This window comes from Gopherus evgoodei, chromosome 1 (assembly GCF_007399415.2).
Source record: "Gopherus evgoodei ecotype Sinaloan lineage chromosome 1, rGopEvg1_v1.p, whole genome shotgun sequence".
NCBI classification, from domain to species: Eukaryota; Metazoa; Chordata; order Testudines; family Testudinidae; genus Gopherus; species Gopherus evgoodei.
This window is the reverse complement of record NC_044322.1, coordinates 116,889,937-116,917,753: the sequence shown is the minus strand read 5'-3', so window position 1 is coordinate 116,917,753 and position 27,817 is coordinate 116,889,937. Positions and strand designations below refer to the sequence as shown.

Here is a 27,817-nt window from a genome sequence, read left to right as displayed (position 1 = left end):
CAAATATTTTGGATCCGTTCAATCATGTTGTAGTAAGCAAGGCTATAGAGTTCCTAGGTACTGGACCTCATTTTCCAGATCTATCCATTTAGTTCAGACAAAACCCTGACAGCTGAAAATTCTAGGGTCAGAAGATAAGCAGAATAGTCTTTCAAAAGTCTGAACTGGAGAGCTGAAAATAGAAGTGGATGTGATGTTATCTGATTAGAGTATAACCATGCAAATCATCATTGCTACCACTGTTATATAATTGCAACAAATCTTATAGTGCGTGACGCATGGCCAGAAAGGGTTAAGCAGCTCGCAGGCTAAATAATCCAGAGTCAACCTTTAGAGACATGTTAGAAAAGTATATAAATGATAATATGCCCATCTAACAAGGAATGGCCCTAGAACTTTGAAGAGAATTAGAGGTGATACTAATTGTATGTGTATACTTATATCTTGTTAGATGTTAGCCATGAAAACTGACAGTTCCTGTCTGTCACAATAGGTATTGATTCAGAGATCAAAAGGGAATATTAACCTTGATATCAGAGGTTCTCAAACTGGGGGTCGGGACACCTCAGGGGGTCACGAGGTTATTACACGATGGGTTGCAAGCTGTCAGCCTCCACCCCAAACCCTGCTTTGCATCCAGCATTTATAATGATGTTAAATATATAAAAGTGTTTTTAATGTATAAAGGGGGGGTCGCACTCAGACTTGCTATGTGAAAGGGGTCACCAGTACAAAAGTCTGAGAACCCTTAATTTAGATGAATCTTGGGTGAAATAATGTCATTGTCTATATGTCTCTTTAAAGTTTGTGATAAACTGCCTAGTGGATAAAATGTCTTATGTTAATCTAGGTACGTCTACACTACAGGATTATTCCGATTTTACATAAACCAGTTTTGTAAAACAGATTGTATAAAGTCGAGTGCACGCGGCCACACTAAGCACTTTAATTCAGCGGTGTGCGTCCATGTACTGAGGCTAGTGTCGATTTCCTGAGCGTTGCACTGTGGGTGCTGTCCCATAGCTATCCCATAGTTTCCGCAGTCTCCCCCACCCTTTGAAATTCTGGGTTGAGATCCTAGTGCCTGATGGGGCAAAAAACATTGTTGCGGGTGGTTCTGGGTACAGCCTCACCCCTCCCTCCGTGAAAGCAGCAGACAACCGTTTCACGCCTTTTTTTCCTGGGTGAACTGTGCAAATGTCATAGCACAGCAAGCATGGACCCTGCTCAGCTCAAGACAGCAATCATGGATGTTGTAAACACCTTGCGCATTATCGTGCAGTCTATGCTGAACCATTAAGCTGCTGCTACGAAAGGTTGTGACTCTGGGAAATGAGCAGGTCATAGTGGATGGCTTTGCTGCAATGGGATTCCCTAACTGTGGTGGGGCGATAGATGGAACCTATATCCCTATCTTGGCACCAGGGGACCCCGTACATAAACCGCAAGGGGTACTTTTCCACTGGTGGATCACGAGCAGGACCGGCGCTAGAGTTTTGAGCACCCTAGGTGGACGGCAATTTCGCCGCCCCGCGCACTGGTCCCTCGGCTCCGGTGGAGCTGCCGCAGTCGTGTCTGTGTCAGTGCGCCTCCGTGGCAGCCCGGGGTTTCCCTGGGCCAGGGGACCCCCGCCCCTGGGCTTCCGGCTGCCGGGGCGGCGCACTGACCTAGGGGACACCCTGGGCTGCCGGCTGCCGTGGAGGCGCCCTGACCGGGGGACACCCTGGGCTGCCGGCTGCCGTGGCGGCGCCCTGACCCGGGGGACACCCTGGATTGTGGGCTGCTGCGGAGGCGCCCTGACCCGGGGGATACACTGGGCTGCCGGCTACCGCCGGCAGCTCAGACTCCCTCTCTGTCCCAGCAGCAGCGGCTGCTCAACCATTGAAAAAAAAAATTGGGGGGCATTTTTTGGCACCCTCAAATCTCGGCACCTTAGGCAATCACCTAGTCCATCTAAATGGTTGCACCGGCCCTGATCACGAGGGACATTTCACTAACATCTACGTGGGATGGCCGGGAAGGGTTCATGACGCTCACATCTTCACGAACACTACTCTGTTTAAACGGCTCCAGGAAGGGAATGACTTCCTAGACCAGAAAATAACAGTTGGGGATGTTGAAATGCCTATAGTTATTCTGGGGGACCCAGCCTACCCCTTGATGCCATGGCTCATGAAGCCATACACAGGCAGCCTGGACAGTAATCAGGAATTGTTCAACTACAGGCTGAGCAAGTGCAGAATGGTGGTAGAATGTGCATTTGGCCATTTAAAGGTGCACTGGCGCACATTACTGACTCGCTCAGACCTCAGCCAAACCAATGTCCCCTTTGTTATTGCTGCTTGCTGTGTGCTCCACAATCTCTGTGAGAGTAAGGGGGAGACCTTTAGGGCGGGATGGGAGGCTGAGGCAAATCACCTGGCCGCTGATTACACGCAGCCAAACACCAGGGCGATTAGAAGAGCACACAAGGAAGCGGTGTGCATCAGAGAAGCTTTGAAAATGAGTTTCATCATGGGCCAGGGTACGCTCTGACTGCTGTGTTTGTTTTCCCTTGATGACCCCCCCACCCTTGATTGACTCATTCCCTGTAAGCAACCCACCTTCCACATTCGATTACAGCTTGCTTAAGGAAATAAAGTCACTATTGTTTAAAAACCATGTATTCTTTATTAATTCATTATAAAAAGAGGGAGAGAACTGACAAGGTAGCCCAGGTGTGGTTTGGGAGGAGGATAAGAGGGAAGGAAAAGGCCATTAAAAATGTCAAACTAATGACAGCCTTTTGGTTGGGCTGTCCACGGGGTTGGAGTGGGCAGGTGCACGGAGCCTTCCCCCACACGTTCTTACACGTCTGGGTGATGAGGATATGGAACATGGTGAGGGGTGAGGGTGGTTAAACAGGGGCTGCAGCAGCACTCTGTGATCCTGCTGCTGTTCCTGAAGCTCCACCAGACGCCAGAGCATGTCAGTTTGATCACGCAGCAGCCCCAGCGTTGCATCCCGCCACTGCTGATCTTCCTGCCGCCACCTCTCATCTCGAGAGTCCCTCCTCTCCTCACGTTGGTCCCTCCTGTCCTCACGTTCACTGGCATCTTTCCTGTAATTTGATACCATGTTCTTCCACTCATTCAGACGAGCTCTTTCATTGTGGGTCACTTCCATGATTTCCGAGAACATTTCGTCTAGCATCTTTTTTTTTCCCGCTGCCTTATCTGAGATAGCCTTCAGGATGGAGTAGGGAGGCTTGAAAAATTTGCAGCTGCATGACGGAGGGAAAAAAGGGAGAGAAGTATTTAAAAAGATACATTTTACAGATCAATGCTTATACTCTTTCACAGTGAACAACACTATTCACTTTACATAGCACATGTGATTTCACTACAAGGTCGCATTTTGCATCTTAATATTGAGTTCCTGCGGCTCTGGTGTTAGAGATCTCACGGACACAGGTCCGGGCAGCAAAATTCAGCTTGCATGCGGCCATGGTAAGCCATTGTCTTTCAGCTTCTGCAGCCTTCATATACACAGTGCCCTCCTTTCCCAAATACCAAGCAAAGCCCGTTCAGTGCTGCTTCTTTCCTGTTAAGATGCAGCAGCAGAAACCACCCCCCCATCCAATTCTCTGGGATGATCGCTTTACCCCTCCCCGTACCGCGTGGCTGGTATCATGGAAGATCACTGCTAAGCACCCCCCTCCCCACCCACACCACATGGCTGGTAGCAGGGAATATCCCTGCTAGCCAAACACGAAAAAGCTCAGCGCCAATCACCCGCCCCGCCCCCGCTTGGCTACCTGCAAGGAAGGATTTATTTTAAGCAACAGGCAAACAGCCCAGTAGGAATGGCCATGTCTGTCCCCTTAATTAAATTCCTGAATTTCAGCTAGGTTACCCACCAACAGCACAAGAAGAAGAACTCCACATGGACTCCTCCTGAGGGTCGAAATGACAGTCTGGACCTATACATTGAATGCTTCCGCCGACGTGCACAGGCAGAAATTGTGGAAAAACAACATTGCTTGCCTCATAACCTAAGTTGTGCAGAACGCAATGCCATCCACAGCCTCAGAAACCACCCTGACATTATCATCAAAGAGGCTGATAAAGGAGGTGCTGTTGTCATCATGAACAGGTTTGACTACCAAAAGGAGGCTGCCAGACAACTCTCCAATACCAAATTCTACAGGCCACTTCCCTCAGATCCCACTGAGGAATACACTAAGAAACTGCACCATCTACTCAGGACATTCCCTACACTAACACTGGAACAAATCAACATACCCTTAGAGCCCCGACCAGGGTTATTCTATCTACTACCCAAGATCCACAAACCCGGAAATCATGGATCATTTCCTGAGAAAACTACAATGCATTGGTGATCTTCCAGAAAACACCATCCTAGCCACCATGGATGTAGAGGCTCTTTACACAAATATCCCACACACAGATGGAATACAAGCGGTCAGGAACACTATTCCTGATGACGCCACAGCACAACTGGCTGCTGAGCTCTGTGCCTTTATCCTCACACACAACTATTTCAAATTTGATGACAATATATATCTCCAGATCAGTGGCACCGCTATGGGCACCCGCATGGCCCCACAATATGCCAATATTTTTATGGTCGACCTGGAACAACGCTTCCTCAGCTCTCGTCCACTCACACCCCTTCTCTACCTACGCTACATTGATGACATCTTCATCATCTGGACCCATGAGAAGGAGACTCTGGAAAAATTCCACCACGATTTCAACAGCTTTCACCCCACCATCAACCTCAGCCTGGACCAATCTACATGGGAGGTCCACTTCCTAGACACCACGGTGCAAATAAGTGATGGTCACATTAACACCACCCTATACCAAAAATCTACCGACCTCTATGCCTACCTTCATGCCTCCAGCTTCCATCCCGGGCACATCACACGATCCATTGTCTACAGCCAAGCACTGAGGTACAACCGCATCTGCTCTAACCCCTCAGACAGAGACCAACACCTACAAAATCTCCACCAAGCATTCTCAAAACTACAATACCCGCAGGAGGAAATAATGAAACAGATCTACCCAGAAGCCTCCTACTGCAAGACAAACCAAGAAAGAAACCAACAGGACTCCACTGGCCATCACATACAGTCCCCAGATAAAACCCCTCCAACGCATCATCAGGGATCTACAACCCATCCTGGACAATGACCACACACTTTCACAGGCCTTGGGTGGCAGGCCAGTCCTCGTCCACAGACAACCTGCCAACCTGAAACATATCCTCACCAGTAATTGCACACCACACCATAGTAACTCTAGCTCAGGAACCAATCCATGCAACAAACCTTGATGCCAACTCTGCCCACATATCTACACTAGCGACACCATCACAGGACCTAACCAGATCAGCCACGCCATCACCGGTTCATTCACCTGCATGTCCACCAATGTAATATACGCCATCATATGCCAGCAATGCCCCTCTGCTATGTACATCGGCCAAATTGGACAGTCTCTACGGAAAAAGGATAAATGGACACAAATCAGATATTAGGAATGGCAATATACAAAAACCTGTAGAAGAACACTTCAACCTCCCTGGCCACACTATAGCAGACCTTAAGGTGGCCATCCTGCAGCAAAAAAACTTCAGAACCAGACTTCAAAGAGAAACTGCTGAGCTTCAGTTCATCTGCAAATTTGACACCATCAGCTCAGGATTAAACAAAGACTGTGAATGGCTTGCCAACTACAGAACCAGTTTCTCCTCCCTTGGTTTTCACACCTCAACTGCTAGAACAGGGTCTTATCCTCCCTGATTGAACTAACCTCATTATCTCTAGCTTGCTTGCATATATATATATATATACCTGTCCCTGGAAATTTCCACTACATGCATCTGACGAAGTGGGTATTCACCCACGAAAGCTCATGCTCCAAAACGTCTGTTAGTCTATAAGGTGCCACAGGATTATTTGCTGCTTTTACAGATAGAGACTAACACGGCTACCCCTCTGATACTTAACTAGGTTACCATGAACAATATCACTCTCCTGAGTATAAAACAGCGAGATAAAGAAAGGATGTTGCCTGAATGCCAGCAAACACCGGGACCATACACAGCTAGGCTTTGTCATGCAATGATACCAGATTACTTGCTGCATGCATGGCGTGGTCAAGTGTCCTACCATGGAGGATGGAATAAGGCTGCCCTGCCCAGAAACCTTCTGCAAAGGCTTTTGGAGTACCTCCAGGAGAGCTTCATGGAGATGTCCCTGGAGGATTTCCGCTCCATCCCCAGACAAGTTAATAGACTTTTCCAATAACTGTACTGTCTGCGAATGCATCCCAAGTCCTCAGGGCAAATTAATCATTAAAAAACGCTTACTTTTAAACCATGTTTTATATTTACAAAGGCACACTCAAGAGGTCCCTTCCATGGCTTCATTGTCTGGGATAGTGGCTTGGGAGGGCTGGGAGGTAATTCCGTCAGGGTGAGAAAAAGCTCCTGGCTGTTGGGGAGAACGGAGTGCTGCATGCTCTCTGCAAGCTCATCCTCCTCTTCCTCCTCATCTTCCCCATCCACAGAATTCTCAGGCATGGCTGAGATTACCACCCCCACCTCGGAATCCACGGACAGGGGTGGGGTACTGGTGGCAGACCCCCTAAGAATTGCATGCAGCTCAGAGTAGAAGCAGCATGTTTTGGGCCCTGCCCTGGACCTTCCGTTTGCTTCTTTGGTTTTCTGGTAGGCTTGTCTGAGTTCCTTAACTTTCACACAGCGCCGTACTGAGTCCCTGGTGTGGCCCCTCGGTATCATGGCCTTGGAAATTTTTTCAAATGTTTTTTCATTTCGTCTTTTGGAACGGAGTTCTGTTAGCATCATATCCTCTCCCCACATAGCGATCAGATCCAGTACCTCCCCCGTGCGGTCCATGCTGGAGCTCTTTTTTGATTCTCAGGAGACTGCATTGTTACCTGTGCTGGTGAGCTCTCCACGCTGGCCAAACAGGAAATGAAATTCAAAAATTCATGGGGCTTTTCCTGTCTACCTGGCCAGTGCATCCAAGTTCAGATGGCTTTCCAGAGTGGTCACAATAGTGCACTGTGGGATACCGCCCGGAGGCCAATACCGTCGATTTACAGGCACACTAACCCTAATCCGACATGGCAATACCGATTTCAGCGCTACTCCTCTCGTCAGGGAGGAGTACAGAAACCGGTTTAAAGAGCCCTTTATATCAATATAAAGGGCCTCGTTGTGTGGACAGGTGCAGGGTTAAATCGGTTTAACGCTGCTAAATTCGGTTTAAACGCGTAGTGTAGACCAGGCTTCTGTGTAGCTAATTACCAGTGATGCTTAGGAAATAGGTCTTCTTCAAAGTTTCCATGATTGCCTATTGTTCACCTAAGGCAGTGTTTCTCAAACTGGGATCGCCACTTGTGTAGGGAAAGCCCCTGGCAGGCCGGGCCTGTTTGTTTACCTGCCCCGTCCACAGGTCCAGCTGATCGTGGCTCCCACTGGCAGCGGTTTGCAGCTCCAGGCCAATGGGAGCTGCTGGAAGAGGTGTAGACTGAGGGACTTACTGGCCGCCACTTCCAGCAGCCACAATTGGCCTGCAGTGGTGAACCGTGGTCAGTGGGAGCCGCGATCGGCCAGACCTGTGGACTTACTGTGACAGTGGGATATGTCTAAGTCTTTGGGTGAAAATAGTGGACACTGCTACCGCCGAAGTACGGGCCTGGTCAATAAGTATTATACTGCATTCCAGACAGCCACACTATCTGAGAAAGATGCTTGATACCTTGTTGAAGGACTAACAAGACTTCGATCTGAGGAAATGACTCTGTTTGTTTCTCAACAGCTGGCCCACTCATCTTGTACAATGGGTTTTCTATACCAGGACCTGCAGTGGGGAAGGGAAAAGCATGAGTGGTGGGTCTGTAGCTTAAGACTGGGGTTCTGCTCTGAATAGGGGGCCTACTATCACTCCACATAAAAAGGACTTTCAGGAGAGAGAGGATAGGAGGGACTCTGCCCACCCTGAAATGCTGACAAACCTGAGATTCACAAAAAGGGGTCAACACGTGTTGTTGCATGAATGTCAAGTCTTTTGTTATTTTCAAAAGTCTGTAACTCTTGACTACTAGAAGAGTAAAGTTTCTGTTGTTAAGATTCTTTTGCTAAGCCTGTGCTCCTTGCTTTCCTACTGTGTTGTCCCTGAAGGGGTTAAACTAGAAGTCCAGTGTCCACAATTTAGGTAGAGTTCGAGGGAGCAGTTGTAAGTGACTGGGGCGAGGGGGAGGCGGGGCAGGGAGGTTTCAAACACTGATTTAGGGATCTATGGTGGGTGGATGGTGACATCCCAAGGAAGGGCGTCAGACAAGAGGTCAGAGAGAAAGTGTGCCCTGGAGCCCCAAAGCTAGAAACAGTGACTAGACTCTACTCCATTGGTTTGGAAGCATGTGGGACACAGAAACTGGGTCCACTTGCAACAGATTGATGACACATAGTAGGGTACTGGGCCAGGTTGTAACACCATGAAAAGACAGGCATAAAGTGAACAGACAAGTTGAATGAGAGCAGACTCTACAAAAATTGTTGAGTTTTATGATGAGTTTATTTAGAACACTCTTACCAAGAAAAATCCTTCACCAGGAGAAATATGCAAATAACAGTGGAGGGGTACTGTAATACAAGTCCACTCTGCCACGGACGAATGATGCAGCGAGGGTGGAAATCACTTTCCAATCACTGTCTTACACGTCTGAGGAAATTTCTTAGAATTGTTGGAGATATTTTTTGGCAGTCAATCCTCTGCATGCATGTATCCAATTGATGCAGAAAGTTCTGTGTTCTTACAACCTAACTTGCCATTAGTTAATTGTAAGTATCTAGTTCTACACAGGGGGTTTCTGGGTCTTTGAAGTAAGCTGAGCACTTTTAGTAAAGACTGTTTAATAAGCATTCCCCACTATGTGTCATATTTAGGCTTGACAGAATTCAATTTTATTTTTTATAATTTCAATGAATAATATCAATGTTTACTTTTAAGCATTTTAAAAGATTTTATTTACTTTTTCACAGTTGTGGGAAATTATTGGGGGGGATGTCAGACAATTATTTAATGAAAATAGGTGTTGAGATTCAAAAAGATACAGCTTTATAACTATTAAAACACAAAAAAGAACAGGAGTACTTGTGGGACCTTAGAGACTAACAAATTTATTTGAGCATAAGCTTTCGTGGGCTACAGCTTATGCTCAAACAAATTTGTTAGTCTCTGAGGTGCCACATGTACTCCAGTTCTTTTTGCGGAGACAGACTAACACTGCTGCTGCTCTGAAACCTGTTAAAACACAAACTGTCAACATCACATGTCAAACCATACAAAGTAAGGGCATGTCTACACTATGGGAGCTATTCTTGTACCACTGTAGTGTAGATGTTGCCTATGTCAACATGGATAATCCACTTCCCTGAGCAGCAGTAGCTCCGAGGACACAAGACCTCTTTTTTTTTTTTTCTGTGAATTTTTCACATCCATCCCCCAAAGTGATGTACCCAAGTTGACCTAAATTTTAAAAGTAGACCAAGGCTAAATATCCTTAAAACAAATTAATAATTACTCAAGAAGCATTTTTCTTACTTTGCCATCTGTCAGGTTGGATTATTAGAGACAGAAATAATTTTTTTGTCAGTTTGTGTGTGTACAGTGAAAAGTTGGTCCAACAGATCTTACCCTCACTCACCTTGTTTCTCTAATGTCCTGGGCCCAACAGGGCTACAACTCCACAGCATTCAGTGAAACTGACATTAATCAATAAAAATCAAATCGGGCCAAGCCCAGTCATGTTTTATTAATATAACATCATAAGGGGAGCAGATGCTTAGGAGTTCCCGTGCTCCCCCTTCCACTTATAAAGCCCCATAAGGCAGTGTAGCATTACAGGGGCAGGGGTGGATGGGACTGGGCTGCACTGGATGTGAGGACGCAGCCTGTGGGGCGAGGGAGAAGCAGTTTGGGGAGGAAAGGTAGGAGGGGAAGCAGACGCAGCAGTCATGGGCAGGAAGCAGCTCTCCCCGGTTCTAGCCTTTGGGCTTCTGCTTTTCCCTGCCCGCCCGAGCCTGAGCCGCACTTAAACTCAGCTCCGCCTAGCGAAGGGCTGGGAACAATTCAGCGCCCTCAGCCTGGACTGCAGCGAGGTCCCTGAGCGCGGGGCGCAGGGACTGGCGAGGCCCGCCACGCAGCGCTGCCCCCGCTCTGGGGTGCCCCGTGCACGGCGGTCGCGGGCAGGCTGAGGACCTGCAGCGCAGCCCGCCCGCTAGGGCCTCCTGGTGCGGGAGGGGCGCTCGCTCCGGGCTGGGGCGGGGCCGGGCTCCTTGCTCAATGGGGGCGGAGCGCGCCTGGCTGCGCAGCGCCACGCTCGCAGCTAGCAGGGCTGGTATGGCCGGCGGCGCCCGGACGGAGCTGGCGGAGGTGAGGGACTGGCGGGGAGCTGCCAGCCTGCGGCGGTCTCTGCTCCGGGGCAAGGCGGCGGCGGAGGGGGCCGCTGCTTCTCTGCAGCCCCTGGAGCGCCTGGGGAGCCTCCCGGGCACTGGGGAGGGGGCGTCTCTGTGGAGCCCCGGGTGAGCCAGAGCTGGGCTGGCCCCAGCCTCGCTCCCTAACTCTGCCCCGCCGGTTCCCCCCCCCCCCCCGGAGAAGCCCCCAGTGCTTGGGCTCCCGGGAAGCAGCAGGAGCCCTTAGAGCGGCTGTTGTGGAACGCGGGCAGGGGGCTGCCCTGAGATCTTGCAAAATCTGCAGCAGCAGCCTCTGCAGGAACTGTTGTGATCCAGCTGAAAGCAGGCTGGCTGAGAAGCTCCTCTGGCTAGCATGGGTGCTGGAACTAGGGGTGATCTGCACCCTCTGGTTTGAAGCGGTTTCCATCGTATACAGATAGCGTGGATTTACAGGTTTGGCGCAGCGGCTCTCAGCACACCCCCCCTACAAATTGTTCCAGCATCTCTGGAAGCCAGTGGCTTTCTACCTCTTGTTTTCATTTGCAGAGCCCTAAAAAATTTCAGATAGCGGTACGTACCCATTTGGAAATCACAGACATGGTCTGCAGACTCTCAGGGGTCCTTGGACCACAGGTTGAAAACCACTGCCATAAGCTACAGCCCTGTGGGTTCCTGGGTGTGAAGCTTCAGGGTATCTATTTGCATATTCTTGTGTGCAGGGGTTAATTAATTTACTGCATGCTTAAATCGCGTTGCCTGTCAAATTGGTGGCAAGTGAAATTAGGGAGGGTAGGGTGCATCACCAACAGATGAATTCATTAACTGATTTGATTAGGGACTGGCACTTATAAATAATTTCACAAAAATGGATGCCATTTCTTGAGCTTTTTTGAACTTCGCATCAGTAGAAGGCATTATAGAGGTGGGGTGGCAGGAGTTAGTGTCTCTGTGACTGTTTTATTTTGGAATAGATGCCATTAAATCGGTTGAAATGTAGCTTCGTTCTGAAATCAGGCCTTTTCTTGTTCATATTTCAGTATTTGATGTTAGTTTCTAGACCAGTTTCTTACTGTTGTCCCCAAATGCTACTTACAAATCAAACTGGATTTATCTAATGGTAAAGAATATCATATAAAAAGATGTTTAGGGAAACAGTGGATATGTGCAAACAGATACTAACACTGTCAAGTTTTCAAAGTTGTGTATTTTGTCACCTTGTGAATTGCTACTTTGATTTACAGAGAGCAGCTCTGTTTCTGCCCTTTCAGTGTAGTATGTCTCCGTTGTTAATAGGAAGTACCACCTTTCTTGTCTGGAGCCACATATTTGGATACACTGCTTGCTGTTGTAAACAGTAGAATACTAGGTTTTGAGTCTGGAAACTCAGTGTGTAGTACAGCTGTGGGAAAAACTGATTTTTGGTTCGCAGACAGTTCCAAAAAAACCCAGAAATTTGGCTTGACTAAAACCAATTGGAATTTTTTTGTGAATTGAAAAAGGAATGGAATGTTGAATGGAATATTTTGTTTTGGGGGCATTTTTAACCTTTGGCTTTTTAAAATAAAAGCAAAGGAAGTGAAGGGCTAGATTAATAAAACTGGTGATGTCAAGTCTGCCTTTGTACTAATAGCCTAGTGGTTAAGACACTCCCCTGGGATTTGAGAAACCCAGACTTGAATTCCTGCTAAGGAGCAGAGACTGGAGCTGGGGTCTTCCCCCTCTTAAGTGAGTGCTCTAACCTTGGGCAACAGAGACATCCTCACTCTTTCAGTGAATCCAACCCACTCAGTTCTTTCATATTTGCAACTAGCTTTGGTGACCTGAAACTATACTTTTCAGTGAATAAACTATTCAGCCAAAAATTTTGATCCATTTCAAGTGTCTGGGTTAAATTTGGTTGTATTTTAGTTGAATTTATTATTTTGTTTTGGATTTGATTTGTATGTAAGCATGGCTAGGATGTCTTCATTTATTTTTTGGTTTTACTGCTTATAAAGCATTAGATTCCTTGCTAGTCAGTGATTTTGATTTTAGGTTTGCATTGTCTTCTTACAAATAATATATGACTGTGCTCAAATACACTAGGAAATCATGTTTAGAAAGTAAAATTGTAGCAGTACTGCACTCTTTCCATGTAATGTTTAGAAGTATTTGTAACAGGAAATGGGACAAATTTTGGAATTAACCTTTGAAATCCCCTAAAAATCACCAGAAACCATATATTTGAAATTACTAATAAGGAGACTTAATTTTGGTTAACTGACAGTGACCCAGGATCTGAAATTGTCCTTAATACTTTATTACTTTCTTTGCTATGTTGTCCAGTGTGTGCAAATAAGTCCAGAATGCTGAATCTGTGACAAGATATATTGGAATGATACTTATTTGGAAAAAAAAAGTCATTCTAACTAACATATACATAATCTATGCTGTCACTTTGAAGTTGACTATATAATGACTGATGCAAGGAGTGGTGGAAGCAAGGGAGTCCCTGCTGCAGGAGACAACCACCCCCAAAAAAGTGAGTAACTGCAGTTTGACTTTGACTCTGCCTCTATTCATAGCTGTCCCAGAAAAGCCAACAGTGTGAAACTGAAATGACTTTTAACAATCATACTGAATACTAGCAATTAAATCTATCGTTGTGTTAATTTTCCACTTCTGCTTGGCAAAGCACTGAACATAGTATGCAAACTCAGGCGACAACAATGTATTGGTTTACATATGTAAGGTTATTTTTAACCATAAGAGCTAGAAATTCAATATTTTAAACGAATACTGAAATATTTCAGAAAAATATAGCATAGGACTTTACACTCACTAGAGACAGCATCACACTAGCCACTAGCAAGTGGATTTTGTCAATCTCCAGTATCAAGTATTGATTAGAGTGAGGTATTGGTGGTGTAAGAGATTGTCAGGTTTCCCTATGCAGATCTGCATCAAATTTGATGTGCAGCTCTGTTATTCCAGTCTTGGGTCTCTCTTGGGCAGCATTATCATTGGTTTTAAAAATGGCTTGTGGTGATGAGATATTAGCTAGAAGCCAGACTGAGCCCATAAAATTAGTGTCATTTGCAGTCATGACCATCTATGGGAATCTATCCCAAATGCGTAAGATTTCATCAGGAACTTTAGAAAAGATCTGAGTCTCTTTCCCCCATCCTCCTTCATTACTTGGCTTTTACACATTTGGCCCCATTTTTATATTAGTCTCAGAAGAGAGTGTTTCTAAACCAAGTTAAGACTGGTGAGTGATGATGTGCTTACCTCTCATATCAATTACAAAATCAAAACATTTAAAAGCAGGGAAGTTAACAGGACTCTCCAAATCTTAGATGGCCAGCATAATAAAACCACCATTTACCACAGAAAGTAGAGTTAATTTAATCCTTAATTCAGACGCATGGATATTTTTAAAAAGTATCTTTATCTAAATGTTTTTCTCTTAAGACAGGGTTTCTCAAACAGGGGCCGCTGCTTCTGTAAGGAAAGCCCCTGGCGGGCCAGGCCGGTGTGTTTACCTGCCCCATCTGCAGGTCCGGCTGATTGCCGCTCCCACTGGCTGCGGGTCGCTGGAAGCGGCAGCCAGTAAGTCCCTCGGCTGCGACGCTTCCAGCAACTCCCATTGGTCTGGAGCAGCGAACCACAGCCAGAGGGAGCCGCGATCGGCCAGACCTGCGGATGGGGCAGGTAAACAAACCGGCCTGGCCCGCCAGGGGCTTTCCCTACAGAAGTGGCGACCCATGTTTGAGAAATCCTGTCTTAAGAGATACTGGTAAGTGGGAAATACTGCTATGCTGTGTAATTTTTTGGATAAATTATTTGTAATGGCTGTTCCTTGAGAAGAATAAAAGTAGTTTAATAGGTTAGGTATACTCTCCGAAGCTCTGCCCACTTGATGCCAAAATGAGGTACTGCGTGGCTTAAAGTTTGGTAGTGCACAAGAGGTTATTGATGGCTTTGCATCGATGGGGTTCCCAGCTGTGGGTATTGATGGGACACACATTTCTATTCTAGGCCACCCACTTCACACCAAAATCTTTGGCTATGTCTGCATTGCAATTGAGAGGTGTGGTTGCAGGATGTGTAGACATACCTAAGCTAGCTTTGCTCTAGCTCAGTGGTTCTCAAACTTTTGTACTGGTGACCTCTTTCACATAGCAAGCTTCTTTGTATAACCCCCTCCCCAAATTAAAAATACTTGTTTATATATTTAACATCATTATAGATGCTGAAGGGAAAAGCAGGGTTTGAGGTGGAGGCTGACAGCTTGCATCCCCCCCATATAATAACCTCATGACCCCCTGAGGGTTCCCAATCTGCAGTTTGAGAACCTCTGATCTAGCTAGATCAAAAATGGCTCAAATAACAATAGTAGTGAAGCTGTGGCAGCATAACCTGGGAACATCATAAAGTTTGAGCCACTTTAGACCTAGCTAGATCAAAGCTAGTTCATACTAGTTCAGGTATGTCTACACATGCTACAATCACACCTCCCAGTTGCAGTATAGAAAGACTGTTTATCAGCAGGAAAGAGTATCTCTCCATGGTGCTGCAGGGCCTGATTGATTACCATGGAAGATTCACCTGTAGTACCAGAACTTTAGCTGAGACTAGTGCTGTATTGGTTTACATGGGGAAAGCTTCCCATCATTTTGAAAAGGAATCAATCACATTTTTTTTTTCCTTTCTGAGTAATGGTCTGGGATCCTATAAAATTGTTTGGTAAGGTATATCAGGGACCTCATGCCTTTGTGACCTTGAAAGAGTATTGCTTTTTCCTTGTGTGGGATTATCTTGAGCGCAAACAAGACAAGACTGTCAATGTTCCTGAATATCTTCCCTCATAGTGAGCCACCGTCCTAGAGTGGACATCTGTTAGAGGGTCTTTTCAGTTCCCTGCTGTCCTCCCGTGGGTGAATCATGAACCAAACGGATGAGCTGTAGGTGCCACTGACATCTTTGGTGTACATTCCAATCCCATCAATTATTTCAGAATTTCCTTCAAAGAATTTGTAAGGTGACTTCTCAGGCAGAGCATTATTCCCAATCCAACCTGCACCTACAACTCCTCGGGTCATTAACCCAGGCATTTATTGAATAGTCTGACTGCAAACCTGATCCAGCCATGTCAAGGTTCAGGATGTTATTCCAAATCTAAGAGAATTTCTTGAATTCTCTTAGATTTGGAATAACTATCTGTTTATGACAGGATGTTAAGGGTTAATGTCTCTCTTACCTGTAAAGGGTTAACAAACAGGGAACCAAACAGCTGACCAGAGGACCAATCAGGAAACAAGATACTTTCAAATCTCAGTGGAGGGAAGCCTTTGTTTGTGTGTTTAGGATTTTGCTTTGTTCTCTCTGGGTCCTGGAACGGACTAGATGTGCAACAGGTTTCTTGCCAGTCTCCCTGCTACAGTTTCTTATATATTCAGAATAGCGAGTATTTTAGTAAGAAAGGCGGTTACAGTCTTTTGATTGTTTTCTGTATTTGCAAATGTGTATTTGGCTGGAAGTATTTTAAATTGTATTTCTGCTGGAGGAGGCTTTTTCTCCAGTTTCTGTAAGCTGGCAGACCCTGTAACTTTTACCATCTAAATTGCAGAGATAACTTTTACTCTTTTTCTTTCTTTTTATTAAAAGTTTTGCTTTTAAGACCTGTCTGATTTTTCCCCTTGTTGAGGCTCAAGGGAATTGAGTCTGTACTTAACAGGGAAGGGGAAGGGAGAATCCCTTTGTTTTAGATTCACGGACCTTGAATCTGTTTTGCCCTGGGTGAGAGAGAGAGGGGAGGGGGGGAAGGGACATTCCTCCCTGTTTTAAGATTCAAGGAGTTTGAATCATCCAGGGTAACCCAGTGAGGGAAATCCTAGGAGAGGCACGGGTGAGGGAAAGAGTTTACTTTTCTTGTGTTAAGATTCAGGGGGTCTGGGTCTTGGGGGTCCCCAGGGAAAGTTTTGAGGGGGCCAGCGTGTATCAGGCACTGGAATTCCTGATTGGTGGCAGCTTATCAGATCTAAGCAGGTAATTAAGCTTAGAGGAATTCATGCTGGTACCCCAACTTTTGGACTCTAAGGTTCAGATTGGGGAAAGATACTATGACACATCCTGAACCCTTTTCTTTTAGGAGGCGACAGATGTTTTACTGTAATTGATTATACACTGACAGATGTTTTTTTCCTGCTGCTCCTTGCTTAGCCAGCCAGTCTGGTTTCTGTTTTTGGATGGCACATGGATCAGTTTTACTGTGAGCCTTAGCCGTTTTAATCAAAGGGTTTGTCAAGGTTTTTCCCCCACTTTGAACTTTAGGGTACAAATGTGGGGACCTGCACGGACCCTTCTAAGCTTAATTACTAGCTTAGATCTGGTAACGCTGCCACCAGCCAGAATTTCAGTGTCTGGGGCACTTTCTGTTCCCCCAAAACTTTCCCCTTCCCGGGTTGCCGTGAGGCACTTCACCAATTCCCTGCTGAACACAGATCCAATCCCCTTGGATCTTAAAACAAGGAAAAATCAATCAGGTTCTTAAAAAGGAAAGCTTTTAATTAAAGAAAGGAAAGTAAAAATCATCTCTGTAAAATCAGGATGGAAAATACTTTACAGAGTACTCAGATTCATATAGCCCAGAGGAACCCCCTCTAGCCTTAGATTCAAAGTTACAGCAAACAGAGGTAAAAATCCTTCCAGCAAAAAGAAACATTTACAAGTTGAGAAAACAGACATAAGACTAACATGCCTTGCCTGGCTGATTACTTACAAGTTTGAAACATGAGAGACTGATTTAGAAAGATGTGGAGAGCCTGGATGTACCTCTGGTCCCTCTTAGTCCCAAGAGCGAACAACGAACAAAACAAAGAGCACAAACAAAGACTTCACTCCACCAAGATTTGAAAGTACCTTGTCCCCCTATTGGTCCTCTGGTCAGGTGTCAGCCAGGTTTACTGAGCTTCTTAAGCCTTTACAGGTAAAAGAGACATTAACCCTTAACTATCTGTGTATGACAGGGGGCTTTTGTGAACAAAAGGCTAACTCAACCATATTAGATACTAAAATAGGATATTTTATCTTGGAGCCATCAGTAGAGGTTAAATCACTTCTAAGCTGAAAGAGTAAAAAGCCTGTTAAGGAGCTGTACACCCAGACAGTGTCTAAATATAATATAACTGTATAATCTTCCAGCTATGCCGGTCTCTTTGGGATATGGCTCATGTAATACTGGAATCACAAAGGGTTCTTTCCCCAAATCATTTACCACTGTTTGACAAATCAGCTTGTTAGTCAAATCTAAAATTAACCTGTGCTTCATCAGAATCTGCTTCCAACAGACTTTGTGGTTTTGGTAATTTTGCCAGAGCAAACACACAAGTCCTGCATAAAACTTCTATGTGGGCTATCAGTTGGTGTGATAGGTTGTTTCATAAAGGTTTCAAGAAACATGACTCCTCTTCCTGCCAACAATAACATGGCTTGGTGAGGGTCATATAATACAGATATACTTGCGTCTATATCAACAATGAACATTACCTTGTGACCCCTTATGAGAGCTGATACAGTCAGTCTCCCTGCTCTCTCTGTATGTAAGGAGGACATTATACGACATGATGGAGTCTGGTGGCATGGTTGTGAATGTCTATACTCTCCCTCTCCCCCTCACCTTACTTAGTTTCTGGAGCTAGATTATTCTCATAGTTTAAGACCATAAGGAACAACTATGATCTCATTTGAACTCCTGCAAAACATAAGACAAATAATCTTGCCCTATAACGTCTACATCAAGCCCCTAATTTCTGCTTGAGCTGTAATATATCTTTCAGGAAGATATCCCGTCTTGATTTAAATATGTCAAGTTAACCTGGAGTAATTTTTGTATATAGATCACACTGGATTGTCTAGTTCTTCATCTGGGTCAGGGAGGGGTGGCTTTCTTAGATTGTATGCTTTGACAGTCAGATTCTTTATCTGGTTTTTCCCCTCCTCTTCTCGCTTTTGATTGGCATTAACTCTGACACCTGTATAATGCTGCCTTTTTGCTAAATTGTATCTCAGAAATCATATTTAAAAATGAAGAATGTGGTGGTAGAGATGGCGTTCTTTGAGGTCTATACATGAACACCTGGTCCAGTTTTACCCAGAGATCTTTAAACGAAAAAGTATCTTGCTCTGTAGTACTGAAGATATTTCCTTGCTGACTTACTTAGAATGACCCTGGAAATTTGCCTTTGGAAATTTGTTATGCTCTTGTTTACATGATGCTTTGACACTTTTGTAAGATTTATGTTTTTCTTTTCAGGTAAACCTAAATTTCAAGGATGGTGACCAACCCCTTGGCATATGTCAGGAAAAATACATAGAAGAGAGCTAAATAAAAACTAAGGTATGAATGCTTTCTCAAGCAACAAATCCGAAAGGAGGACACATTTGGATGTTGTTAAATTCTGTAATAGAGCCAAGTTCTCTTGAATGATCATAGAATCATAGAAATGCAGGGCTGGAAGAGATCTCGAGAGGTCATCAAGTCCAGCACTCTGCACTGAGGCAGGGTCAGGTAGACTATCCCTGACAGGTGTTTAACTTGTTCTTAAAAACCTCCAATGATGGGAGGATTCTACAACCTCTCTAGGAAGCCTTTTCCAGTGGTTAATTGTCCTTCTAGTTAGAAAGCTTTTCCTCATATCTAACCTCAGTCTCCCTTGCTGCAGATTAAATCAATTTCTTCTTCTTCTACCTTCAGAATCTATGCATTATTTCCCATTGCTCAGAAATTTTTATTTTTTCACCAAAACTTATTTGTGTGACTGTCACTAGAAAAGCTCAGCTCAGATCCAGCCACTAGCTATTTGGTTTTGATTACATATTAAGATTTCGCAAGCATTTCTTTAAAAAAAAATACGATGTCCAAAAATAAACATGAAACCTCCCTAGCTGAACAGAGAGTCGTGGTGGGTGAATTCTGCTGCTTCTTCTACAGTGACCTAGGCCAGGGGTAGGCAACCTATGGCTCGGGTGCCGAAGGCAGCTTGTGAGCTGATTTTTCAGTGGCACTCACACTGCCCGAGTCCTGGCCACTGGTCCGGGGGGCTCTGCATTTGAATTTAATTTTAAATGAAGCTTCTTAAACATTTAAAAAACCTTATTTACTTTACATACAACAATAGTTTAGTTTATATTATAGACTTATAGAAAGAGACCTTCTAAAAGCATTAAAATGTATTACTGGCACGCAAAACCTTAAATCAGAGTGAATAAATGAAGACTCGGCACACCACTTCTGAAAGGTTGCCAACCCCTGACCTAGGCAAACCATCTGCAGAAGTCTAGATCAGAGACTCCCAAAATGTGGTCAATGGAAAACTGGCAGATCACATGGTGCTGTTGATTGTTTCCCTCTGACAGAAACAGAATGGTTAGGGAGGCAATTACATTAAAATAAATGTGTGATTAATTTAGCTAAAATGATGCAATACTTCCTTATTACTTGTAAGGGAGGAGGTTGTCATAATGGGAAGGAGCAAGGGACTTGGAAGCTGGTTAACAGCAGATGAGTTGGGAGAGGGTTTGACGTGCTTTAAGGTGAAGAGACTATCTCTGGAGAAAGCAGGTCTATAAATTGGGGGGGGGGGGAAGAGGAAGATCTAGAGAAGAAGATTCCATCCTTTGGAGCTGTGGGATCTGCTGGTCAACATTGTTTTACACACTGATGCATGCACAAACTGAGGTATTCATCTTCTCCACCATTTAACTGGAGCATGCATGTTAAGAACAGCTAATTCTTCCCAATGCACTGTAGAACTTTATATATATAAAGCTGCTTGAAGTTTGAATAGACAACATGTTTTAATATATTGCAAGTATGTCTGGAGCTCTGCTTTTTCATATAAGCATCCTTTGCTACTTGTTTGTTTATTTTATCTACCCTGTAAAATACCTTCATACATTATATAACAAAATTACATAATTTTAAAAAAAATTGACCGCTTTTAGCATGTTAATGAAATATCTTGTTTTCTCTGCAGCAAAACATGACCTCTTCATTGTGGTTCATTTGCTGTATAATTCCTTATGTTTCTTCATTCAGTGCTGGTAAGTCAAATACGTTTATTAATTGAATTATTTCTAAAATGAGTTATTTTCAGTATATACATGAGTTCAGTAATAGTACAACAGAGAAGGCTGTCTTGCACTCTGCCATACCAGAGGGGTGGGTGTATTGTATGGATGCCCTTTCTAGGGTGTCATTTTACCAAAGATGATGATGACTGCATGATATGTGGCCTGACAGACTTGTAAATGTATCAAAGTGTAAACTGTACAAATACAGAAGGAAACTTTAAAAATTGGGGTCTTAATCTTTCTTAAAAGTACTTATTTCTAGAATTAAAATGGTCTTTTTATAACAGCATTGTTTACGATGTAGCGTCTGCATACCCGAAGTGTGCAGTATCTCAGCACATCAGTGGTAGATATCATCCATATAGATGATAGTGCAGTGATTCTCAAACTTTTGTACTGGTGACCCCTTTCACACAGCAAGCCTCTGAGTGCGACCCCCCCCCATAAATTAAAAAGACTTTAAAAAATATATTTAACACCATTGTAAATGCTGGATGCAAAGCAGGGTCTAGGGTGGGGGCTGACAGCTCACGACCCTCCCCATGTAATAACCTCACCACCCGACCCCCAGTTTTTGAACCCCTAAGTTAGTGCTTTTGAGCTTACTCAGAATGTCCTGGACAATGATAGCTGCGCACCTATTATTGGGCAATTTCTGGCTCCAGTTATAGGTAGAATCTTGCTTTTTGGGTGTACAATTGCAGGGTTGAAGACTGAATTTGTAATCTTATCCCCATATTCGCTTGGAAGTCACAACTCTCCTTAACGTCTGTCACAGTGAAGAAAGTCTTTCATTTGCCATGGAGCTATAAGGACTCTGTAGGATAGAAAGTCTGTTTAGCATCTCTTTGTAACAGAGTGGAGCATGAACTGTATTACTGAAGAGAGTTTTGTTTGTCTGTTACGGCATCTGTAATATCCTAGTGAGTAGAACTGTTATGTTTAGTGAATAGCAAGGCTAATCTTTCTTTCTGAGAGATTATATGACTTTAATAGTCTCTGTCAATAACATTCTAGTGCTTATGAATTCAAATGTATTTATCCAAAACACTCAGAAATTCCAGAAGGGGATAACATGTGAAGTCAAGTACGCACAGTATCTCAGTAAAATAAGTGGAAAAAATGTATACTTTTATTACTGAAACGGTAAAAGAGCCGCATATGGCTCGTGAGCCACAGTTTGACCACCCCTTCTCTAGGTATTTCAGGAAAGTTATAGATAAATAACTTAAAAAAAAATCTTTTCAATTCTATGTAAACTGTAACATATTTAAATTGTTGGCAGCCTTAGAGGGCATAATGTTAGTCTGGTCCTGAAATTGTGTATGTACCTCCCAGTTTACTTGTATACTGACTTAATAGAAATTAGGATTGCACAGAGCAATGACATTCCTCTCCTCTCTTAACAAGAGCAGTCTTAAACAGATTCAAACTGATTTGTGCTCCATTGAAAACTAGCGAGTATATTTTAAATTATTTGGCAAATGGCATAGACTGGATTGGGGAGGAGGAGGGGAAGAAAAAGGAGGACTAAACTGGTAAGTGAAAAATTTTAATTTTAAGGTTCTATGCAGTAAAATGTGAATATGGGTTTCCTCTTTAAAAATGCAGCTCTGGATTTGTATAGCAATTCAATATATTGTGGATTTAGAAGCTTTTCAGTAAGGTTCAATTTTTATCAAGTATTTTGGACACTCAGTGTTATAAAAGTAAGAAAAAATGTGAAATCGGTTCTGTGGCCAACTGACCTGCTCTGTTTATATGGTTGTGGTTAAACTGACCTTTTAGGTATGCAGATCTGTGTTGTTCTGTCTTCCGTTGAGGTCTGAATGCTTGCAGTCCCTATCTTTTTGTTTAAGGACTTCTTGCAAGTGTACATGCCTTGCCTTAACTTGTTACACAGTCATAATTAGTGAAGTCCTGCTTACACTTAGCATGTTGTATAGTGTAATGCTCAAGCAACGTTTGCCATATTAAATGAAAATCTTGAAGTGTGGGGGAGACGTGGCAAGTTGCAGGATTGGTCACAGGATATATGCTAAAACTGAAGACTACCTGGTCTGAATGGTTGACTTGCTACTGACCTCGTCTGGTCATGTTACATGCTGCAGATTCAGATCTTTGTCAACTTTCTTGCCTATCATGTTCTCCAGTGCCAGAAACACCACTGAAATGCCCTCTCCAGCCTGGATTTGGTCCCACCAGGTCCAGAACTGAGCCACATTGTCTAGAGCACTGTGGGGGAAACTTGCACTGCCCCTAGCCTGTACAGCACTTATTGTGACAATGTTTACATTGCCAATCTAGTATCTTGTAAAGTATTAACATTCACTGCTTGTCTTTAAATAGAAAGAACAAGAAAATTACATCCTGAAGATCATGAAGTTCAATGAATTTGGCATCTTTATATACTGCTCTTTATATTGAGGCTACTGGAGTTAAATATAGCTCTTGTACGACCCCCTATTTTAAAGGATGTTGTGTGACTTAAAGCTTGTGAACGTTTTGAAGTCCTCAAATGGAAGGTGCTAAACAAATGCAAACAATAATATAAATTGTTATTGAAAAATAACTCGTCAGTCTTGTATCTTTGTAACTGAATAATTTGTTACCTCTGCCAGTAAAAGTGAGGAAAAATTAATAAAAAAAAGAAACAATTTTGGTAATTTCTTCTTCATTTATTTTTTTTAGAACAAAGGAAGCTGTCTAGTGATTTCGTACTTGTAGGAGAGCCTATTGCTATCAGTTGTCAAATAGCTAAAATTCCAACACTTCACTCTGACTACAATCTGACTTGGTATAGAAATGGTAGTGATACACCAATAACTACAGAGACACGTTCCAGAATCCATCAGCGAGATAACGTGCTTTGGTTTATTCCTGCAACTTTAGAAGATTCAGGACTTTATGAATGTAATGTAAGGTAAGGGCCTGTATTTTTATAAATATTTTTACATGCAAAATTGTTCTACAAAAAGGGAAAAATGATCACACATGAAGGACAGAAATGTATTTTTGGTGTTAATCTAGTGTGTAAAGACTTTTGGAAACAGTTAGACAGCTTTTCAGCTTTGTTTTTGATACTATACTGCTAGTGAACTTGGCTTAAAATAATACTTTATGATTGTATAATGGTTTTTCATCAATGTGCTTTAGAACTATTAACTAATTGAATTTTTTTGGAAGTGTAAATTTGTAAGTATGCTTTTTAACTCTATTAATGAATCACTTCATCTTTAATTTTATAGTCTGTTTCTGACAGACAGTAAAACAGTTTTACTTTTTTGGTTTGATTAAGTTAATCAGGAAACTGAGAAATATCGGGGTGAGGTGAATTTAGCCTAGTCACAGTCACGTTTTAAAAATAATACTAATCTACGGTAGTTTTACATGTCTCACTAAACACTATTTTAAAGTATGAATTAAAATACTAAGAGTAAAAGAAATACAGCTTATTGAAAATCAAGGCACCATGTTATACAGACTGCTTTGTCAAATACTCTTTAGGCTTTTCAGTTTTTTTAAGAGGACAGATAGATGAAGATGATGATTAGAATGTCTTTCGTCCAAAACAAGAGAGCCAGTACTGTAGAAGCAAAGAAGAAAGTAAAGCAATTCTTCTCATCTTCCTTTGAGATTTAAAAATCCCACTGCTCCTTACTTCATAGGGTGACAGAAGCTCAGTGTTGTTCATAGGGCTGTGCCTATATTAGGATTTTATACATTAGAAATAAAGACTAATATTCATTCTGTACCAACAGGATTTTTTTCCAAAAAGCGCAGCAGTGGGTGGGCAGGAATTCTCCTTTTTATCCTGATGTTTTCATTGCGCATTGGTTATCGTCAACATAAGCTTTACAAGTAGCCCAATCCGGAGTGCACTGCAGTAATATAACATCTGTGTCACAAGAACGTGAATTAGGGTCACCAGGTTTGGATTGCGAATGGAATGACGTAGTCTGGAGGCATTTCTGACAGTGGTAAATAGCACTGACCATGGTCGGAGCTTGAACTTCTGATTTATGCCCTGACCTAAGCTGTATATCCCATTAACCTTTGAAGTGGCAACTTGTCAAAAATTGGCAAGCATTAGGGTGAGAGGGAATGCAACTCTTGCACATCCCATCAAACAATCCAGCATTATTTTAACTCAATTAGGAGTCGGGCTTACCCAGTTTTTAAATACTCAATTTTGAGTTGACAATAGTCTGTTAGGCACCTCTTATTTTCCCCCATTGTGTGGGAATGAAAATATATAGATGGGGCCTGATTGCAGAGCAGTGATATAACCCAAATCTTATATATATATATATATATATATATATATATATATATATAAAATATATATATTTTTTAAATGGTTCAAGTGCATATCCCTGTTGGTAGGGCCTTACTAAATTCATGGTCCGTTTTGGTCAATTTCACGGTCTTTGGATTTTAAAAGAAATAAATTTCATGATTTCAGCTATTTAAATCTGAAATTTCACAGTGTTGTAATTGTAGGGTCCTGACCCCAAAAAGACGTTGTGTGTGGGAGTGAGGGTTGCAAGGTTATTGTAGGTACTGCTACCCTTACATCTGCACTGCTGCTGATGGTGGTGGTGCTGCCTTCAGAGCTAAGCAACTGGAGAGCGGCGGCTGGTGACCAAGAGCCAACCTCTGAAGGCACAGCCGCCACCAGCAGCAGCACAGAAGCAAGGATGACATGGTATGGTATTGCCACTCTTACTGCTCTTAACCTCTTTCCTTCCAATTTCACTTTGTTTTCAGATTCATGGAAATACTAAAAGTAAACTATAAAAAAGAAATTTTAGCCTGATAATATAAAAATTGTCTTTGATCATGTTTCTCTGCTTTGAATTATTTTTAGACTATTTAGTGACTGTAGATCAGTGCTTCTCAGAGCCAGTCTACTGCTTGTTCAGGGCAAGTCCCTGGTGGGCCAGGCCAGTTTGTTTACTTGCTGCATCCGCAGGTTCGCTGCTCCAGGCCAATGGGAGCTGCAGGAAGCAGCTCGGGCCTGGAGCAGTGAACTGCAGACAGTGGGAACTGCGATCGGCTGAACCTGCAGACACGGCAGGTAAACAAACTGTCTTGGACCGCCAGGGGCTTTCCCTGAACAAGCGGCGGCCCGACTTTGAGAAGCACTGCTCTAGATGAGCTGGGTAGAGAATTCAGTCACTTCACAAAAGTTTTAACACTGATCAGCAATGGTGTAGACTCTGGCCAAGATTATCAGAAATGGATAGCTTTTTAAAATCTGGATTTAGGAGCCCAACTTTACTCATTTTTTAAAATCTTGACTTCTGGCTGAAGTCTCATTTCTGCCTTTCCAGTCTGGGATCCAGAGCCTGACTTGCATTATTGTGGACTTGGGAAGTACTAGTAATGGTCCAATTTGTTGCTGTTCTCATTACAGGAATTCTGACAGCTCTGACAAAGAATATATACATCTACATGTTTTCAAGAACAATGATGGCTTATGTTTTAATGGAGAAACTATGTATAAACAAAAAGTATTTATGTCAATTGGTGGAAAGATTACATGTCCTGATCTGGAATATTTTAATGATGAAAATAATACTGCACCTGAAATACAGTGGTATAAGGTACGGTATATATGCATTGTTACTGTAATATTCCCTATCAGATAATTTAACACTTCTAGTAAGCTAATTGTGCATGGTAATGAGAAAAAGACCAGATGTTTTTTCTGTGTAATATGAATGGCTACCTAACTTTCCAAATCTATTGGAATATTATAGGAAACATAATAAGAATGTGCTTACGTTTAAAAAAACTCAATCCCTCAATTTTTCCAAAGCATATTCTAAAGGATTCTGATCTATATTTTAATTGTAAAATAGTCCATAATATCTCGGCATCAGAAATGTGAGTATGATCTTGCTATATGTTACTTTGATGTGTAATTGGTTAAAAATATGAAGTAGATGAACACATTACACTTTTAATCATGCAATTGGACACTTTTTTTCCTTTTGTAGCTTACAATTCGTAAAAACCTGTTGGACGTTCTTTGTCTACTAAAGATTAAATAAATAATCTGGCACTTTGCATTGCTAGTTCAGCTTCAGTTTCAAAGAAAATAGAACTCATCAAAGCTGTTAAATCTTCTGCTTCAGTAAACAGGAAAGTATCTGACATTTTAGGCCACACAGATCTGAAAGGGTGTAGATTCTGGTCCCAAAGCAAGCTAAATTGTCTAGGGGAACAGCTGGCCTTCTGTGTAAAGGTCAAAACCCAGAAACCCTTTTATAGGTAGTCCTCTGTCTGGCTGGGGGCACGAGTGCTTGTGTGTCTGAAGCCCAGGATCAGAGCAAACTGGCTGAAACTCAGTCTAGGCAAGATGGAGGTGATGATGATTTTCCTGAGGAAGCATCTAGAGAAGTAGCATATTCCTGTATAAATGATGGAGGGAGGGGGAGCAGTGATTCAGCCTCATTGATGATAGGTGGGCATACAGTCTTAGAAGTGCTTTTGTTGTTTTAGACATTAGTGGCCAAACTTTTTTTCATATGCATATTAGCACAATGATTGCAGTGACATACAACTCCAATATAAATCACCAGTGATCTATGCATTTGTCACCAATAATGCACTGTACAAGAGATTTACTCTTGAAAATTAACTAAAAGCTACAGCTGTCACAATGAGGTAGCCTACTTATTTAGTGGGGTTGGCTTTAAGGAGCATGCTATATGGGGGCTTTGTACACTGCACTGACTTTCTATTCGCTTCTAGCTACAATTCAAATTGTTCATCTTCAAAGTCTTAAGTGGTTTTTGGGGGTATGGTTAATGGAGAAATTGCATCTTTCTACATGCACCGTGATTAGGTGGAGGGGATACCTACACTGCTTTAAAAATTGGAGTTTATATTAATACTCGTAGAAACACCTCCTTGCACTCTGTGGGAAATTAAAGTAATCCATCTTTTAAAGAATACACAGTATGTTTAATATCAAGACCAAAATGATGGTTCAGCCATGCAATGTGCTCCCTGACTAATTCTCCCCCTTACCTATTTCCCTAGAGTATCATGGGAAACTGTTCTTAGAAGTTTTCCAATGAAACTTCCAAAACAGTGTTTTAATTGGAAGAGAACATAATGAAAAATCTGTTTAGGTGCTTGAAAACATAATCTCTTCCAAAATAAAAACAAACAATAAAATCCATTAATTCAAGGG

At 42.9% G+C, this 27,817-nt stretch overlaps 1 protein-coding gene across 6 annotated transcripts in view; it reads left to right on the top strand.

The window, feature by feature from the left end:
- Positions 1–10,400: 10,400 nt before the first annotated feature.
- LOC115655014 (interleukin-1 receptor type 1-like) overlaps positions 10,401–27,817 on the top strand; it is a 43,997-nt gene continuing 26,580 nt past the window's right edge. Inside the window, exons 1-6 of one of the 6 annotated variants that reach the window (XM_030570019.1) lie at positions 10,401–10,474; positions 12,938–13,015; positions 18,791–18,874; positions 20,514–20,580; positions 23,302–23,533; positions 26,030–26,219. In XM_030570019.1, the coding sequence (XP_030425879.1) occupies positions 20,520–20,580; positions 23,302–23,533; positions 26,030–26,219 (483 nt within the window). In that variant the 5' untranslated portion in view covers positions 10,401–10,474; positions 12,938–13,015; positions 18,791–18,874; positions 20,514–20,519. Of the gene's footprint in view, positions 10,475–10,747; positions 11,065–12,819; positions 13,020–18,790; positions 18,875–20,513; positions 20,581–23,301; positions 23,534–26,029; positions 26,220–27,817 lie in introns of those variants that run through there. The other 5 variants (XM_030569997.1, XM_030570039.1, XM_030570030.1 and 2 more) reach the window with 5 other exon arrangements.